The 19,595-nt window shown below is 43.9% G+C and overlaps 1 protein-coding gene across 2 annotated transcripts in view; it reads right to left on the bottom strand.

Moving 5' to 3' along the window:
• Positions 1-2,081: 2,081 nt before the first annotated feature.
• Positions 2,082-19,595, bottom strand: part of TSPAN7 (tetraspanin 7) — a 131,290-nt gene continuing 113,776 nt past the window's right edge. For both annotated transcript variants that reach the window (XM_086387684.1, XM_086387683.1), the window contains exons 4-8: positions 18,939-19,034; positions 16,874-17,029; positions 11,149-11,232; positions 3,294-3,366; positions 2,082-3,042 (exon numbers count right to left, since the gene is read on the bottom strand). In XM_086387684.1, the coding sequence (XP_086243810.1) occupies positions 3,298-3,366; positions 11,149-11,232; positions 16,874-17,029; positions 18,939-19,034 (405 nt within the window). In that variant the 3' untranslated portion in view covers positions 2,082-3,042; positions 3,294-3,297. The remainder of the gene's footprint in view (positions 3,043-3,293; positions 3,367-11,148; positions 11,233-16,873; positions 17,030-18,938; positions 19,035-19,595) is intronic.

Raw genomic sequence — 19,595 nt, 5'->3', positions numbered from 1 at the left:
TTGTCCATGGGACTTCCCAGGCAAGAATACTGGAGGGGTTGCATTTCCTCCTTCAGGGCATCTTCCCAACCCAGGAATTAAACCCGTGTCTCTTGCACTGCAGGAAGATTCTTTACCACTTGAGCCATTGGGAAGCCCATAAAGCTGGAAAAAACTAATCGACTATATGTGAAAAGTCAAATGATAGGCTGAGAGAAAATATTTGCAATAAATACTGATACATCAAAGTAAGGATTTGCATCCAGAATACATAAAGAATTCCTACAAATCAATTAAGATAACTGAAAAAACGCACAAGACTTGAATACCTCATAAAAGAAGATATCGGGAATTCCCTGGCAGTCCAGTGGTTAAGACTCCATGCTTCCACTGCAGGGGGCACAGATTTGATCCCTGGCCAGGGAACTAAGATTCCACATGCCACACAGTGTGGCCAAAAAATAAAGATATCAAAGTAGTCAATGACAAAGTGAATGTTCAGTATTACTAATTATAATGTGAAGTCAAACTGAGATACCACCACACATTCAGAATGGCAAAAAAAAAAAAAAAACTAAGGCTGAGAATAACAAGTGTTGATGAGGGTGTGAACAAACTGGAACCTTACTACTCTGTGGTGGGAGTATGAATTAGCATAATGACTTTGGAATAAGGTTAGGCAATACCTTTTAAAGCTAAATATACCTTATTTCTGAGCAAGGTTGAAACATAAATACTTTATAGTTTTAAAGTCAAATAAATCTTTGTTAAATGTTTCACACTGAAATTATATAATGGTGAGATCCAAATTCAATTTAGAAAGTGTATAGATTTCTTGTTTACCAAAGTATAACAGTATTAGTATACTAGTGAATGCATAGTTTGCAAAAAGGTGAACCATGGATGGGGCTCTATTTAGAATTTTACAGAAAAGCCTCATTTTATTATATAACAAAAGAGAAATGTAAATGAAACTTTGAAAAGTTTTGGGCTATAGAGAAGAGATCTCTAATTCTCTAAAAATGCTGACCTTTTGAAGAGGGAATATCTGAGGGTGTGGGTCAGATACTGTAAGCCTTTTAGGGTTTACTTCCTGTAGAGTTCAGACTAATATGTGGATATAGTTAGAACACCATCTCCATCAGAGAAGATCCTCTTATTTGGGAAAAGATCAATAAATGCTTCTACTAGTTTTTAAGGATGATCCATTAAGAAGGAATGGAAAAGGAAATGGCAACACACTCCAGCATTCTTGCCTGGAGAATTCTATGGACAGAGAAGCCTGGAGAGCTATATAGTCCATGGGGTCACAAAGAGTCAGACATGACTGAGTGACTAATACACACACACACATATTAAGAAGGAAAAAAATAGATTGCAGATAATATGTACTGTACCTATTGCTAAAATGCTCTTTAAATCAAGTATAAGGATTTCATACTTTAGTATTAATATAAGCCATGGCATTGGGACAACTGAATGGTATGATGTCATCTCTTCTCTAGATTGAGTTTATTCAATCCAGAGAAGAATAAAGGAAGGGAAGAATACATGATCATTAGGAACAATAAAAGGGGAAGTAGATGTTTGTTTCCTTTTTTAAAGTGACATTCAGACTTAAAAACTCTGAAATCTTTCTGCCTCTAGCCTGAAATATGAAGATTCTATTTTTGCAGCCAACAATACATCCTGTTTATGATAAATGATTCAAGTTCCTGGAATGTCCATTAAAAAAAATCTATCCCTTCAATTTTTACACTGTTCAATGCTATTTAGTGGAGTTGGAGCTTGTAAGGGGGGATGTGTCAGTGTGTACAGTGGCCCACCTCCGATCCCCTATGGCAGTGGTCCCCAACCTTTTCGGCACCAGGGACCAATTTCATGGAAGACAGTTTTTCCACAGACCGGGGGGAAGAGGGGATGGTTTGGGGATGATCCAAACGCATTACATTTATTGCATACTTTATTTCTATTATCATTACATCAGCTCCACATCAGATCATCAGGCATTAGATCCTGAGGGTTGGGGACCCCTGTCCTATGGAACAAAATGGAATAGAAATGTGTTTAAAAACTTTAAGAACAAGACCAGAACACAGTAATTTGTAATGACTATTTATTAATACATGTATCACAAATGTTCACAATATCAATGCATTCTTGTTGGCATGCGAGACAGAGGCATTTTTAAAGATCTTTTAAAAATATCTTGACTTTTGTTCCCCCTTCACACTCATTTTTAAATTGATTTTGATGAGGTCCTCGATGTCCGTAATGTCAATGCAAAGAAAAAATATAGAAAGAAGTAAAATAACACAATAGCAATTAATTGGGGAAAAACAGAAGTAATTATTTCCTTCACAGGAAGCAACAATACAGCTTTGTAACAGGGTTATACAGGTGCACTAAACCCTCTATATGTTCCCAGGCATGTAACAGCAAGGAGTAAGGAGGCCACCCAAAGCTCAATAATCTCCTTCGTGCGTGACACATGCCCTTTTCTCCTCAAGGACAATTGCAAAGTATTACATGCCTAGGCAGCCTGAAGAAGGTAGGAAAGAGCCTTAGTAAAAGGGAAAACCCAACCAAAGGAGATTAAGCCAAAAGAACAGATAGCTATCTGCTTATCTATATCTAGGGGGTGTGCAGCGTTTATCAATCATGATCAAGGGCTAACAGGAGCCTCCCACACTACATGCAGGGCCCAGCAGGGCCAGTGATGGTGTGGAGAACCAGTCACCTACAATGAGCTGCAGTTGGACCAAGTACAGATGGAGGAGCTGGCACGCACAGGGCCTTGGGCGGGGTCCCCTAGGACTAGATGCAGGGAACCTGGCTACACTCTGGCACAACAGGGCTTCACGAAATGGAATGCTACGCATGACGCAGGCTGAAAGGTGGAGCAGAGGCTGTGTGGGAGCGTCAGTTGCAGTTGCACGCGGGGTGGGGTGGGGGTTAGGACAGGTGTATTATGTACTGTGCTCTAACATTCTTTGGAAGTCTTTCAAAGATTGCTGCAGTTCCTTTTGAAAACAGGTCTCTTATTCCATCATTCTTGAAAGACTAAGAGAGAAATTAAAACACGTAAATGACTCACCATTAATAAGGACTTAAGGTAACAAGCTGAAGAAAGCATTTTGATATTTTTCACAATAGCAGTAATGACATCTCTTGCCCAGCACCAGAGAAATGAGGCTTTGGCACATGGCCAAGTGCCACTGAGAACAAGGAGTGAAGTGACCAAGCAGTACCCTCATCCCTTTGAAGGGGGGAGTCCAGGCCCCAAAGGGAGAGCCCTCCCCACCGCCACTCACCTCCTTACACCATCTCATACTGGTTGGCCGTGATGAACCGGGACAAACAGCAGGCCAGCAGCATGCCAATCAGCTGTTGGCAGAAGGAAAAAGACAACACGCTCTCAAGTCACTGAGGTAACACATTTCTTTGACCCGCCCCCCTCCACCCAGATATAATTTTTAACGACTGAGGGTTTTTGAACATGAGTGGGGAAAGGGCACTAGGGAAAACAGTCAAGCCTCATTTCAGTAGTGGGACCAAAGACTTAGGAAGTCTAGGTGCTGGTGGAGGACAGCTAGAAAGTCACGAACTGGCCATAAGGTTACAGTTCTAGCTCACTTTGACCACTGAAAAATGACTTTTGACATGTAAGTAATATTAAAATGTGTTCCTATGTTCTGAGAGTAATGAAAAAAATTAAGTTACTACAGCAAGGTAGTAGTAACTACCCGGCATTAGTATGGTAGAATTGAATGCCAGGGTTGAATTTAGAACCATAACCACATGCACTGGGAAGCTATCTCAGCATAGGCTGATACCCCAGCCATACCTGGCTGACAAGTTAATAGTTCTTTCCCTGAGACAATGGGATGCTATTCTTGGAGAGTTTGCCAAGTCAGTAAGTCATGAAGTAAGTCATGGTTTGTGAGGTTGAGGGGGGCGGGTTTGAACTTCTCTTTATCTCTAAACCATGTAGATATTGTAGGCCTAAATGGGCCCATCTACACCCAATGTCTACCCCCTGGTTTTCAGCACAACCAGTATCAGAGTACTTCCACCCTCCCAATCTTCTACCTACTCCGTGCTTTGACTTAACTTCTAACACAAGTGAATCTGATAAAAAGCTGTTACTTCACTCTATCTGTTCTGCTCACTGGAGACCACAGTTCTCATTCCTGACTCAGGAAGATCAGCACTTTTTGGACAGGACCCTGATTGTGTACTTGAGTCTGACTGTCTGCAGCTTCTCTTGGCCTGGTGAGGGTCACTTCTTCTTAAGCAATTGGCCATGTGTTATTGGTTCAGAGGTGGCAATGACCTTGAGAGACAGTCTAGTATAATGTCAGCTTCCCTGGTGGCTCAGCTGGTAAAGAATCCGCTTGCAATTCAGGAGACCTGGGTTCAATCCCTGGGTTGAGAAGATCCCCTGGAGAAGGGAACGGCTACCCATTCCAGTATTATGGCCTGGAGAATTCCAGGGACTGTATAGTCCATGGGGTCGCAAAGAGTCGAACACAACTTAGTGACTTTCATACTCTTCTGTGGCCCCAGGACCACCCAAATCAGCATCATCTAGGACTGGGGCCCAGAAACTGATGTTTTAACCAGACTTCTAGGTGACAGAACCACTCACCCAGTCTATCTGGTCACCCTTATCTTACAGATTACACACTGGGTCCTACTATTGATCAAGGCAACACCCAAACTCTATTCTCCTTCCTCTCTGCTCAACCCTGCAGGCTGCAACCCACCTGATTCCCCCTCTCGGTCAAATCCCAGATTCTTCTCTTCCTTTATGAAATGGAAATTGTGCTATAAAACATGCAGATTATAACCTCTGTCAGGTAAGGAAAAGTCACCACCTTATTGGACTCATTTCCTACCAAGACTCTGGCCATCATTTTGTGCCACAAAATACACAGTATTATGCCTATACCAAGTGGCCAAAGTAACCATGGCTGTAACCTCCAAAAAGTGTTAGTTGTCAGTCGTGTCTGACTCTTTGTGACCACATGGACTGTAGCCAGCCAGGCTCCTCTGTCCATGGGGATTCTCCAGGCAAGAATACTGGAGTGGGTTGCCATTTCCTTCTCCAGGGGATCTTCCCGACCCAGGGATCAAACCCAGGTCTCCCGCACTGCAGAAAGATTCCTTACCCTCTGAGCTACCAGAATAGCGTGCCAAATGAGAAAATAAAATCCCCTCCATGAGTACAAGGATTTTGAACCTTATAGTTTGTCTCTTTTCATTACAACTGCTATTTTTCAGGACCAATATACACCAGATCACACTTTAGATACTCTCAAAAATCAGATGCCAGCCAAAAACCAGAGGCACACTGAACACTTGGGAATACCGAGTTATTTAATCCCTAGTACATACCTGGGCAGTACTACCATCCCAATTTTTCAGATAAGTAAATGGGTTCAAGAGAGGTTAAAGAACCCCCCTCAAACCATACAGGAAGCCCACACAGTTTATGGCTCCAGCCTCTTCTTCTAACCAAGAAGAGCCCCCTTTCCAGCCTAGACCCTTTCCTCTCCAGAATAACTCCTTTGCCTCTCACCACCAGGGCTCCCTTCCTGCCTTACATTGCAAACTTCAGGGAGAGGGCTTTCAGTGGGCATCACTTTATTTGATCTCAAGTTCCTAGACACTCCTTTCTTTGTAAAGCTTATTAGCACTTCAGGTTTTTCTTTCAGTGACCTCCTGTATGTTTCAGCACTTAGAGTAGTAAGCATGCCACCTCACAGTTTGCAATGCTCCTGTATTCAGTGGTCTGCAGTGCTCTCAGCCCCCATGCCAGTTCACAAGCCACACAGCCAAAACATTCTGTAGTATGCATCAGTATTTCTTGTATCTAAAATGCCTATTTTCAAGGCAATATAGTGTGTTCCTCCACCTTTTTACCCCCAAACAGAAACAGTATCATTTTTAAAGCACTGGACAGACTTTCTCACAGAAATAATAACTTTAAAAATATAAGTAAAAAATAAAAGCTATTTGCTTTCAAACTGTATTTTGTATTTCTAGGGCAAGAACATACCTTCTTCTGTTCATTCATGGGAGAAGACAGATTTTTAAAAATTATTTTTTAACATCTACTAAGAAATTGTTCCTTAAAAAAGTCCTGAGCTGGGGTATATACAAGCTCTGTGAAAACACTAGTTTACATACATTGGCTTTTATTCTAGTTAATTCTGGTGTAAGAAAAACTAGAATCTGGGATACGGTGGGTGTTCTGAATTATTTGCAGGGTTACTGATTTCACATTTGCTACAGTGTTTCACCATATTTGAGAGAGAACTTTGATCTCTCGTTTCCCTTATCCCCAAGTTAAAGGAAAATGGGGAGGGGGGAACATGCTATACTTAATACCATTTATTAACAGATTATTTCTAGGTACATAACTGAAAACCTATTAAAGGTAAAGACACAGGCTCTTCCTCAGTCTGAATCAGGACCAAATGCTCACTTGCCACTAGACCCAATTATTCTATAGATAGAAAAATCCATCCTTATTTAGATGAAACCTTTCTTTAGGTTAAATATATGTAAATTCCTCAAGAACAGAGGTATGTTTTGGGGCTGATGTGTTAAGGCGGGAGTATGTGGGCTTCAAAATCACTGCAGATGGTGACTGCAGCCATGAAATTAAAAGACGCTTACTCCTTGGAAGGAAAGTTATGACCAACCTAGATAGCATATTCAAAAGCAGAGACATTACTTTGCCAACAAAGGTCCGTCTAGTCAAGGCTATGGTTTTTCCTGTGGTCATGTATGGATGTGAGAGTTGGACTGTGAAGAAGGCTGAGTGCCGAAGAATTGATGCTTTTGAACTGTGGTGTTGGAGAAGACGCTTGAGAGTCCCTTGGACTGCAAGGAGATCCAACCAGTCCATTCTGAAGATCAGCCCTGGGATTTCTTTGGAGGGAATGATGCTGAAGCTGAAACTCCAACATTTTGGCCACCTCATGCGAAGAGTTGACTCATTGGAAAAGACTGATGCTGGGAGGGATTGGGGGCAGGAGGAGAAGGGGACGACAGAGGATGAGATGGCTGGATGGCCTCACTGACTCGATGGACGTGAGTCTCAGTGAACTCCGGGAGCTGGTGATGGACAGGGAGGCCTGGCGTGCTGCAATTCACGGGGTCGCAAAGAGTCAGACACGACTGAGCAACTGATCTGATCTGATCTGATGTGGGTACAGGGACAAACTTCTGCTTTAACCCCCAGAGAGAGAGAGACAGGAAGAGGAGAGCTTGCCTCTTATGCTAAAAAGCCTCAGGACAGAGATCCCAGAGCCACCTCTCCGTCTCCTCGTGGCCGGTGAAATGCCAAATCCCATACAGCCTAGGGAGTTTGAGATCAGATTCCTGGTATTTGGTCATCTAAGGCTTTGTAATTAGCCTTCGTCTAATTGTTGGAAGTAACATTTTATTTCTACCACTCAGCCTTGTCTGTACTATATTCTGCTTTCTTTTGGGTCACGAAAGCCTCAGGGAGGACCTTCATGAACTGAGAAGCCACAGAGGGAAGGAGAGAAAAAAGGCCCTTGACTCACAGAAGGCCAACTCTAGCTTTCTCAAAGCTTCCCCACAAAGAGAACTCCAGTAACAGGGATCGTGTCAATGGGGCTCTGCAGATCCCCAGGAACAGGGTGGAGGCCAAGGGGTGGGGGAGAGGGGCTGAGAGAGGGTGGAGTCTAGCTCAACCAAGACCAGGGCTGTTAGAGGAAATGGGGCAGGGGTATCTTCCCCTGCAATCACCGTGGCCACCAAACGGGCCAGTCCCTGATCCCTGAGGGGCAAAGAGAGGCCAGGTAACAAAGCTATAAAAGACAACTTGCTTAACAATAGGTCTAAAATTTCAATCTTCTCAATGCCTCCCCTGGGGGCTCAAATAGTAAAGAATCTGCCCGCAATGCAGGAGACCTGGGTTCGATCCCTGTGTCGGAAAGATCTCCTGGAGAAGGGAATGGGAACTCACTCCAGTGTTCTTGCCTGGGAAATTCCATGGACAGAGGAGCCTGGTGGGCTATAGTCCATGGGGTCCCAAAGAGTTGGACACAACTGAGCAGCTAACACTTTCACTTTTCATAATGCCTGTAGAGATTTTATGTTGATGGCCTAACTGGGAAAGTAAATAAAACTTCCACATCTTTAGGAACATGCCAAGGAATCCGATTTAAAACAAAACCATATAAATACTTTTAGGGACTGTTTCAGAGCCTGAAAACAGTAGGGGAATAGGTAAAAATTCTGTTAGCCTTATTTAGCCATGTCTCATCAAGGCTACTGACAGCTTTGTCTTGTCCTCGATACAGAAAAGATAAACAAGTCCTGGAAAAGAACCCTTGGTCCATAACAAATCACGGCAGCAGCCTGTGGGCCCTGGAGGAGGCCCTGCAGAGGAAAGGGTTGGGCAGGACAAGGATGGGTATTTTTTGATGAGGACCTTTCTCCTTGCAATTTCATAGACTCAAACACTTTCATTATAAAGGCACAAACTGACTTCCATTTAGGTGCTACGTGAGTCAAGAACAAGGGTTATATTTGGCCTAAATGTTGAATGCCGTGGACCAGATGAGATTATCTGAACTGTATCTACACTAGTCACCCAACGTCAAGCAAGCCGCTCAGCTCTCCCTTATGGAAAACAGCTCTCCCATCCTTACTCAGGACTGTAACATTCTGTGCTTTGGGGGGATTAATCCAGCCTAACAGTTTCCAAGTCTAGTGAAGCTGATTATATCGTAGACAGAAGTGCTAAATACAGAGACCCCATAGCAGAAGGCCAACCAAGTTCCAATGCAGTATCACAAAGTAATATCAGTGTCTGGACTTGGATGCTTGGCTTCCAGTTCATGTTAGGCGTGAGGGAGGCGATGACTGTGTGTGTGTGTATGTGTGTGTCCATCCCCAAGCCCCCTCGAATAAAAGAGTAGCTGCCAAAGATGCAAGGGAGGAGGTACTCTATCAAAACACACTCAGCTACCTGCTATGAATTAATAGGGCAGCAGGACCTGCCCATCAAGTCTGGACAAACAGGCTTTGCCTTGAGAGGGTAAAGGCACCTGGGAATTTGTGGAGAGAAGTATTTAATGCCTGCCAAACCCCTACTGTCCAAAACCAGCACTCAGGGTCTTTAGCTAAGTTAGTTAACAGGGGACCGAGCACTCACAAGTCTATTAAAAGCTTAGACTTCAGCTTAGTTTTCCTTGTCCACTATACCACATTTAGGTACATTATACCACACTTATGTTTAATTTCTAAGACAACAGGTGTGCAAGACCGGTTTGTTCCAACCAAGGACAGCATGGATGTCATGAGAGCAGCTGAGGAGAAGGGTAAGCAGAAGGTAGGGGCAAGTGGGGAGTTGAAGGGCGGGGGTTCTATTCTTTTCTACCTACTTTGATCTCCCTATGGCCTCTCCTCAGCAAAGCTCGCTTTATTACTGGAAGCTCAAGACATAGGCCAATATGATTGATTTAGCCAACATTTATTTGCTAAGTGTCACTCTGACACTTGTCCTAAAATTTCTGAACACATGTGGCTGAAGCTTTGGTGCAAGGTCAGTGACCAGGATCAGCAGGGCTGGTTCTTTTTGAACACGCATCTGCTAAGTGGCCACCACGGTCCCAGAGAGGCCCTGGATCCACTGACATCTGGAAGCCCGCTTCAGCTTCCAGGTTCCCTGAGGCTCCTGGCACCATTCAAAGCTGCAGCTCCCAGTGCATCTGACTACCAAGAGCCACCCATGGCCATTCTTCTCCCTGCCCCAAGGTGAACACGGCAGATCTCAAATCTCTGCACTTGACCAGCCACATGGGTGAATGGTACTGCCTCTGTGATGCTCCTGGGTTTTGGGTTTTGTTTTCTTATCCCAACAACTCTGGAATACCTTGATGAGACCTAAAGTCTCTGTGGAGAGAGTCTGTTTCAGGCTTCCTTGGGGCTTCCCTCTCTCACTGTCCACAGGGCCACAGAGCCAACTCAGTGAGCCCTGCATCAAGGGTTTCTCCTAGGCAGCACAGAAAAACTTTTTGACTTACCTCAGGCTAGGCCCTCCATATGCAAAAACTGCCAGGCTAAGGTGCTATTCCTTGATGGTAAGTACACAGATAGGCTCATCTTATGATAACTTATTAAGCTGTATACTTATAATTTCTGCACTTTTCTGTATATGCCATATTTCAACAGCAAAGTTTTAGGAACAAATTTAGGATTAAAGTGTATCTGTATTGGTTCAGCAAGAAGGAAAGAGGTCTGGGGCCTGCGGGGGCAGGGGGATAGTAATTATAGTCTGGGAGGGCTGATGTAGAATTCAGGCAGGTAAAACCAGAACCATGGCAACATGATTGAGGTGACATTAATTGGGCTTTGTTGGAAAAAATGATCTATTCATCTGAAAAAATTCTGCATTATGTTTGTTGTTGTTGTTAGGTATATATGCTCTATCATCTGACCAGGAGATCAGAAGCCCATGGGACAACACACTGCCTGGTGAAGGTGGGCAAAATTTTAGATTTCACTTAACCATGTTGCATCCTTGAGTATATGTGGCCCGCTTAGTTTGCATAATTGCTTCTCTCATTCTTTTCTGGAGGCCAAGTGGAGATAAAGGGATATAACATTTCCTATACACAAATTCAGTTTCCTCTTAAGAAACAACAATCAGACCTTCAGATCAAAATAATGATCACAGGATGAAGTTCGCTACATTTTTTTTTTTAAGGAAGAGATCTCATGCACAATTCCCAGGAACTAAGAAATCAAAAAAGGACAGGTCAACCAGGAAAAGAGCCTCTCCCCCCAAATCCAAATCAGCCATTTGATGTTTGGAGTTGTTTATGCTCCAATTAAGGCAGCACTTTGTTCAGCTAACCTCCATTTGACCTACAGAAGAAACGAGTTGTTTTTCTGGAGCTAGTCATTAGTTGAACTGTAACCGATATTCCCTCGATGGCAAAACTTCATTTAAGTTGAAAAAGGAAAATCAATAAACAGATGACCTGAGGATTAATGAGCAAGGAGTTCTGACCCCATCCATCAGCTTTTCCCCAGGCACAGGGAGGCCGCCAGAGAATCTGCAGACCACGAAAAGTGAGCAGGAGACAGAGGAAAGGCTAGACCCGACCACAGGATTACCTGGGAGAATGCAATCCCAAAAGCCACTCCAGCGATGATTCCCATGTTGGTCTCCATGAAACTGGTCACCAGATCATAACAACCCTGAAAACACAGAGACACAGTCTCAGAGACATGTTTTATCCAGGCCAAATGGGCCTGGGTTATCTTGCCACACTCACACATACACCCCAATCTTCATTTCGCAAATACAATGAAAAATTTCAAACAAACAAAAGGAACAGAGGGTGGTACAACAAACTCCCAAGTGACCCTGCCTCTAACATCACAATGAACATATGGTCAGTCTTGTTTCACTTCAATTGCTTCAACACTCATCCCCTGGCTGGAGTATCTAAAAGCAAATCCAAGATATAGGCTTTCGTTCACAAATGTTTCCATCATAGGATGAAACTGAACAAGAAGGCTGTAAGATCTATGAGACCAATGCTGTAGGGATACAGAGGCAGCTTTGAACAGATGAAAAAGCATCCCGCATCCTTGATCAGGAAAGCTCAGCATGATAAACACAGTTACTAGCATTTTCACAACAAATGACAAAATCATAGATAAAGTGAAATCTGGTTAGAAGGAGGTGGTTGAATGCCTGCCAACTTTATGGCACTTTAGGGTTCTTCATACAAAGACTGCTACTTTTTTTTTTAGTAGGGAAAAACCTATGTTCGAGAGTCACTTTTCCATAGATTTACTGTGTGACCTTGAACAAGTCACTTTCCCTCTCTGTCAATAACCTCATTTGTAAAATGAAGTGAGTGTCCCTTTGCCATCCTGTGGAATCTCTGCATGTTGTGATTAAGCTGCTGCATTGCCCAACTGTGCTGTACTCAGTCGCGTCCAACTCTTTTGCAACTCTATGGACTGTAGCCTGCCAGGCTCCTCTGTCCATGGGATTCTCCAGGCAACAGTACTGGAGTGGGTTGCCATTTCCTGCTCCAGGGGCTCTTCCTGACCCAGGGATTGAACTTGGGTCTCCTGCATTGCAGGCAGAGCCCATGTTGTGATTAAAACCAACACCGATTTTACCAATTTCAATTGTTTAGTTTAAAATGGATAAAATTCAGTTTCTTTAAAACAAATGATCTGATTTTGATTTTCTTTGGAACTGGGCCAAATCAACCAAGCCTTCTGAAGTGATGTATTCAGCTTTGGAAAATATGGTCTTTTTCCAGTTCTCTGGAAAAGGGCTTCAAACTTGAATGCATGAAGCCTGTGAAAAATCAAGACATTCATTTCAAAAGCAGGGTCCAGAGGATTGTAGTTTATCAAGAAAGGCCCACTGAATTGTAATAATATCTGAAGAACAAGAACAACGAAAAACATGTCTCCCATTTTTTAATTCAAAATGTAATGATTTAACATTTCTCATGGAGCCTAGGAAAATCCCATCAATGCTGTATCTTCTAGTAAGTGATATTTTATGCATTCATATTCTGTTTGCAAAGAAAGATGCATTCATTTAGCAGCAGTGCTTTGACACATGTTTTCAATGCAATGAATAAACTATGCTCCTCGGTTACCTGGTGCAAATTTGAAGGCCAGGGCAGGGGCGGGGGGGCAAAGGAAGTGTATTGTTGTTCATGGGAAGTTTTATAGGAGGAGCTTGCTCACTAATTTCATTTCTACTAGTGAAATTATACATCGCACTCTTTTCCAACAGGTATCAGAAAGGAGGTCAGTTCAGGTTAAGAAGTCAAATAAGAAGAGAGGTCGATATTCTGTTCATAATAGCACTAATAGCACTTTCTCAAATGGCAACAGCTAAGATAGTGTTCTTCTGTGCTGGTCATTGTTCACTGCTGTATCTCTTCCCCACAGTGATGTGGGGGAGGTGGAGAGATGAAGTTCAGACCACCAGTGTTACATCAGCTCAAAATACAGAAGCACAAGCCCAATAATAGAAACCAGAGAGAAGTCATGTGGTCTATTTTCTTACTCTGCAAAATAGTTTGGAATCGGTTTGTTTTTGGAATAGTTTTGTTTTGTTTTGTTGCTGTGAACTTCAGTTCTACACATAAGGTGAATATGTTTTCCTAAAGTATGATTTCTTCTCCATTCAGTCAGTCACATTATTTTTGATAAGCCCATTCCAACCAGTAAGAGAAACCAGAAAAATGAAGTAAGGGCTTTGTGTTAGCACAACTGTAGCAAAATCATTCCTTTAAAATCTGGCTCCTCAAAGCGGGGTTTTCTCTGAGCAGCAGCAGTATTCCTGGGGGTTTTGTTAGAAATGCAGAATCTGAGGCCTCAGTCCAGACCTACTGAATCAGAATCAGATCCTGGGGTCACTCATTTTTAATAACTTTTCATGAATGTTAACAATATGTCTAGATGTTTCACGTGCCCATTAAAGTTGGAGAAGCACTCTTCTCTAAGTTCCCCCACTACTTTTCACTCCAAAGAAAGAACCAATTAAATTATAGCAGTAAGAGAGTTAGTTAAGATGAGAAGATGAAAGTGATTAGCTTCTTTGTTTTTTCAACAATACAAGATCCAGCTTTCAGTAAATGCTTTCTGTCTCCAGTGTTTTCTCGTCATTCACTCTGTGGACCCACAAGCCCATTTCCCAGGACTTGGCCTAGCTGCTGCTGCTGCTGCTAAGTCGTTTCAGTCGTGTCCGACTCTGTGCGACCCCATAGATGGCAGCCCACCAGGCTCCCCCATCCCTGGGATTCTCCAGGCAAGAACACTGCAGTGGGTTGCCATTTCCTTCTCCAATGCATGAAAGTGAAAAATAAAGTGAAGTCACTCAGTCGTGTCCAACTCCTAGCGACCCCATGGACTGCAGCCCACCAGGCCCCTCCATCCATGGGATTTTCCAGGCAAGAGTACTGGAGTGGGGTGCCATTGCCTTCTCCGAGGACTTGGCCTAGCTCTGCCCAAACTGCTTGGATCCCACAACCCCAGTGCATGTTTGTCTTCCACCTTAAATTCTCCGGGAAACCACGATCTTATCTGCCCATAACGATCTCATTTCATGTCCTAAAATGAAAGCCTGGTTGTCTAGTGTGAGATCCAGCCACAGAGACCTGCTAAGTGTCCTAAGAAACATCCAGAAACAGCACAGGTAATTTGCTCAGCCTCTCAGCAAGTCTAAATCAACAGAGTCTCTGATGGGAAACACCTGGAAGTGGCAGGCTTTTCGGTAGCAAGAGTAGACGGCTGCTCCGCGGCAGGCTCTGGGAGGAGGCATCTCAGAATAACTTTCTGTCTTCCTCTTGCCCTGGCGGCTTTAAAAACTGGCAAGAAATTCCTAGGTGGGAGGGGCTTGGTCAGTGCTATGAGCTAACTGAATCTATGGCCATTTCATCATTGTGTGTAGCAAAACCAAAACTGTCCTCAAAACAATAAACATCCTGCTTAACTGTTCTCACCTCTTGCCTGCTCTCTTCCAGTGATTTGGACAAGACTATCCCACTCCATATGCATCGCCTTTAAAAAAAATATTTATATGTTTATTTGGCACCATTGGCTTCATTGGGGCACATGGTCTTTAGTTGTGGTGTGCAGGCTTAGATGCCCCATGGCATGTGGGGTCTTAGTTCCTCTCAGTTCCCCAACCAGGGATCAAACTCCTGTGTCCTGCATTGGAAGGCAGATTCTTAACCACTGGACCACCAGGGAGGTCCCTCGCCTACCTTTTATAGATAAGGTGTCAAGAGACTCAGACCTGGGAAGTAATTTGTCTGAGAAGTTCAAAGTTCAAGTGGGCGTTCAATGAGAATACCTAATGAAACTTAAACTAGGCCAATTTCAGTTGTCACTCACTTTTTCTCCGGAGAGGGAGCCAGATAGGAGAGTAAACAGGAAGTGAGGGGAAAGTACCTCTTTAAGGTATCTGAGATGTTCAGGAAAATGTAAAGTAGGATTGGGGGGATGGCGCTGAGAGCGAGGTGAGTTTGTAGGTTATCAGTAAAGTGAAAAAAAATGCTCCCCAATCTTTCTTTCTGGAAATCACTGTCAGGATTAGAGAGATGCACTATAGAAGCTGCCTCTAAACTTGCTTTTGAATACAAACAAAAGACTCTGGCTCCAAGGACCTGCTACACCATTTCTAACGAAAGGTACAGTGTGGTAGAGTGCAAGACAGATGTCACTGTCATGACATTGACACCACAGCTGCCATTTAACATGACGGCTAAAATGTTCTTGTCCTTACTCTCTACCATACACTGTGCTTTAGACACTTTATCTCATTCAATCCTATCAATCCTAAGGGGCAAGAATTATTCTCTCCATTTTACAGATGAGAAAAGCGAGGCTGCAGTAACTTGATCAAGATCACATGACCAACAAGTGGCTGAGCAAGAACTTAACTGCAGTCTGATGCCAGACCCTGTGGTCCTGACTTCGAAGTCCTCAACTTTCACAAAAGAAGTAGTTTGAGTGAAAAAAAAATTTTTTTTTTTAAAAAGGCTTTTCTCAAGAGTGATGACTGCTGTATCTGCAAAGGATCTCCTGAGGCTCTGCTGTACCAATATCTTATGGCCATAAAGCACATCTTGCCTTTTATACACTGGAGCACCCACTGAGGGCCAGGTCAGCTCAGCACTGCATACAATGGCAGCATAATGACAGATAGGGGATTAGTGGAGGCGTCCAGGAAGAAACCAGGAGTCACCTCACTGTCAAGAGGTGAAGGAGGCTTCAAAAATTCCAGTCAGAACAAATGTCCTCTTGGCTCAGACAAGCAGCTGTCTGTACTGAACATCTTACCTCCCCACATTGACAGAAAATAATAAGCCCAGAATGACAAATTGAGCTTCTAGAATGGAAACAATGCCTTGTAGCACTTCTGCTACAAGTATTGACATTACATGGGTAAAATATAGAAAGCATCTTTCTACATTCAAATCTTGAAAGGATTTCTGTGAATCATTCAGTAGTTGGCCCAGATCCCATAGGATTTTGAAGATCTTCACTTGACCTTAGTCAGAAAAGAAAAAATTTACCTGATGGTGGCAACCATAGGTAAACTCAACAGTAGGGTTTTGCTCCCTTTTGTTTCACCAAAACATATTTCCTACATGGCATTTCTCTAGATCTTTAAAAATAGAGATGGCCCTCACACACAGCTGTGCCATATCCTCAGAGTGGAATACAGAATTGATTTTCCTTTTTCTCTGACTACCTAAATTTCATTTCCCTCATTTCTACTATGTACTAACTTTCAGATTTCTCTTGGACAGCTTTTTCCTCTGTCTAATTTCTTTAGAAGTCAGGATGTTGACAGTGAGCCGAATTGAAGTCTTGATTTCTTTTCCTATAGCAGTGACGTCCCTAAAATCAAGCCCCACCCCCCTCCTTGCAGAACCACATGCTGTCTGTCAACTCGACTCCCTCTTTCCGCTGAGGACTGGCACCCAGCTGGGAACAATTTCATGTTTTGAAGGTATATTAAGCAGAAGACAGACACCCAAAAAGAAGAAAGGCAGTGTTCCCTGACATCAGCATCAGGGTTAACAGGAACCACTTGCAAACCCTTCCTAACTATGCCTCAGAGAGTCTCGCTGAGGGACAGGAATGCGAGGCAAGCGGAGGCACAGCTTTCTCCTTCAGAAATGGGGCGCCCAGGGCCTCTCCCTGCCCAGAAAGAACCACAGAGAAAGATTCTTGACTCTCTCCAAGATGACCATTTCTAACCTATTTGTCATCATTTCACAGAGACAAAAAAGCCCTCTGCAGATGTTCACCACTGAGTTCCAAGTGGTCGGGAGGGAGCGAGTACCTTCTGGTTCACTTTAGTGGCGGCAACAGTCAGGTTGTGCAGATCCTGGGGGTTGCAATAGGTGTCATTCATGCAGCAGCTCGAGGGGACGCCGTGCTCCAGGAAGTAGGGGCTGGTGCTCCAGTTGGTATAGTTCTGCACGCCACAGCAGCTCAGCTGTTAACAGAGAAAGGGAAAGAATTAAGGGTGGCACATCAAAGGCACTGTGGTCTCCGCACTTAGCGCCTTGCAGCTTTTAAAAGAAAAACATGGGCCCAGGCCCTAAGGCGACAGGCACAGCTTTGGTGAGCCAAGATGTGCTAAGGCACTGCTAACAATTCTACTTACTGACCAGCCCATGTGAACTCAGCAAAGGAAGTGAGTTCTAGATGATATGTCGTGTTGGTTTCCTTAGCATCTCCACAAAGCCAAAGAGGTGCTCTCTGGCCTGGCTAAGCACCAAAATGAGCTAGCGTGTGACTGGGTGCTGCTAAAGAGACTGATATAGAGATCAACTGAATTGAGATGGTCGATGGGGAGCTGAGACAAAAATCTTTTACAAAGCTCTCCCCAGGATCTGCACTAACAGGTACATAAGTGGTTTAGAGCAGAAAAAGATGCACATGGAGGAAGAGAGCTGGTGTGGGTAAACCACAGCCCGCCAGCCACCTGGTCTTGTAAATCAAGTTTTACTGGGACACAGACGTGCCTATGTGTTACACGTTGTCTGGGGAGGCTTTTGTGCTCCAAAAGCAGAACTGAGTGGCTGTGATGGGCTGCACGGCCTTCAAAGCCTAACATAATTCTTGCTTGACCCTTTACAGCAAAGATGTGCCAACTGCTGACACAGAAGATAGGGAAGCACACGGGGCAAAACATATCATCAGTTGGTGAATCTGGGGAAAAGGTGTTCAGCTGCTTGTACTATCCTTGCAATTTTTCTGGGTAGATTTGAAATCCTACCAAAATAAATAACCAGAAACATACAAAATAAGAACGTCTCTAAGGTGATCCTGATGGGCAGTCAGGCTTGAAACAAGCCAGGTTTGTTTCCAGACAAGAAACACCTACTTTCCTCATATCCTCTGTAAAGATCACCATGCAGCCTAAACCATTCACATGCATGCAAGATCCCCAGTTTCTCTGAGATCTCCCCACCCCCATGCCCACTGTAGCCCTCAAGCCCATGAATGCAGCTCAACTGAATTCTCTGCCCAGCCTCAAGACACCATTTCCAGAAGGATGGTCTTAGGGAGGCAACTCAAAGTAAGGTTGTCCCACACTCACTGCCTACCTCCTTTCCAAGGCTTAAGATGTTTTTTTTTTTAATTTATTTTTTAATTGAAGGATAATTGCTTTACTGATGCTGAAGCTCCAATACTTTGGCCACCTGATGTGAAGAGCTGACTGATTAGAAAAGACCCTGATGCTGGGAAAGATTAAGGGCAGGAGGAGAAGGGACGAGAGAGGATAAGATGTTTGGATGGCATTACCGACTCAATGGACATGAGTTTGGGCAGGCTCTGGGAGTTGGTGATGGACAGGGAGGCTTGGCGTGCTGCAGTCCATGGGGTCGCAAAGAGTCAGACACAACTGAGCGACTGAACAACAACAATTGCTTTACAGAATTGTATTGGTTTCTGCCAAACATCAACTTGAATCAGCCATAGGTTTACATATGTCCCCTCCCCTCTTGAACGTCCCTCCCACGTCCCATGTTATCACACCCTCTAGGTTACTTCAGACCCCCTGTATGAGTTCCCTGAGTCATACAGCAAATTCCCATTGGTTATCTATTTTACATATAGCAATTTTAAGGGCAAACTAGCTCTGCTGTCCTTGGGATGCTCACATCCTTATGCATGAAAAGCAAACCAGACAGGAGTGCTCCTTGACACTAATTACCTGGATTAGTGGACACTGAACAAGTACTGTATGTCCACTCTTGGAAAGGGAAGTGAACCAAGAGGTGGGGAGTGGGGATCAGCCACAAACACTGCCGGTCCAGTGTCACCTGTCACCAGCAGCCCACAAGTCCCCCAACCTCGAAGACAGTCGCAAGCCCCACCTCCTAGCTGGAACTTACGCTGAGCTGCACGTGGTCCACTGCCCGGCTCCTCTCGTCGTTGCCATTGTAATTCTGCATGGCGTCTGTGTAAGTCCTCAGGAAGGTGTCCTTGATCTAGGGAAGACAATGAGGGATGGGGTTCCAGTCTACTACGGCCCAGGTGGACACAGATTTATACCAATTTATACCCCCAAAATAGCCTCTTCTGAATAAATGTAGGCCAGGGAGGGGATGCCCTGCTTTCTGAGACAGAAGAGCTCTTTTTCTGAGCTCAGAAAATTCACCAAGAGGTTTATTAGCTCAGGAGTTTAAACAAATTGTTTCCATTACCCCCAATTCAGAGGAACCCTGCCTAGTTAAATGAGCCACTGAAAGTGGTCAGATTCAGAGGGGCTCTGATGGTTTTTTAGTTATTTTCTTTGAATTGGTTAATGACTATCCTTCTTTCTAAGACTTTTTCTGCCCTTTCTCAGAAGAATGACAAAGAACAAGCCATTGGCGGTACAGGGGTCAAGGGGAGGCAGAAAGACTGATGTTTTGACTCAAATCAGACCCCTGGTCTACCATACAGGAGTGAGGCAAAACCAGCTTCTGCTTACCTGTCTTCACTGAAACAAAAAATAAAGGCTATAAGGACATGGACTTTACTTGTTAATAAATGGTTAACCAAACCCT

This window comes from Bos grunniens, chromosome X (genome assembly GCF_055505025.1).
Source record: "Bos grunniens cultivar Pamir isolate PY7600 chromosome X, Bosgru_T2T1.0, whole genome shotgun sequence".
In the NCBI taxonomy this organism is placed as follows: Eukaryota; Metazoa; Chordata; class Mammalia; order Artiodactyla; family Bovidae; genus Bos; species Bos grunniens.
Note: the sequence above shows the minus strand (reverse complement) of the source record. Positions and strands in the feature narration are given on the sequence as shown.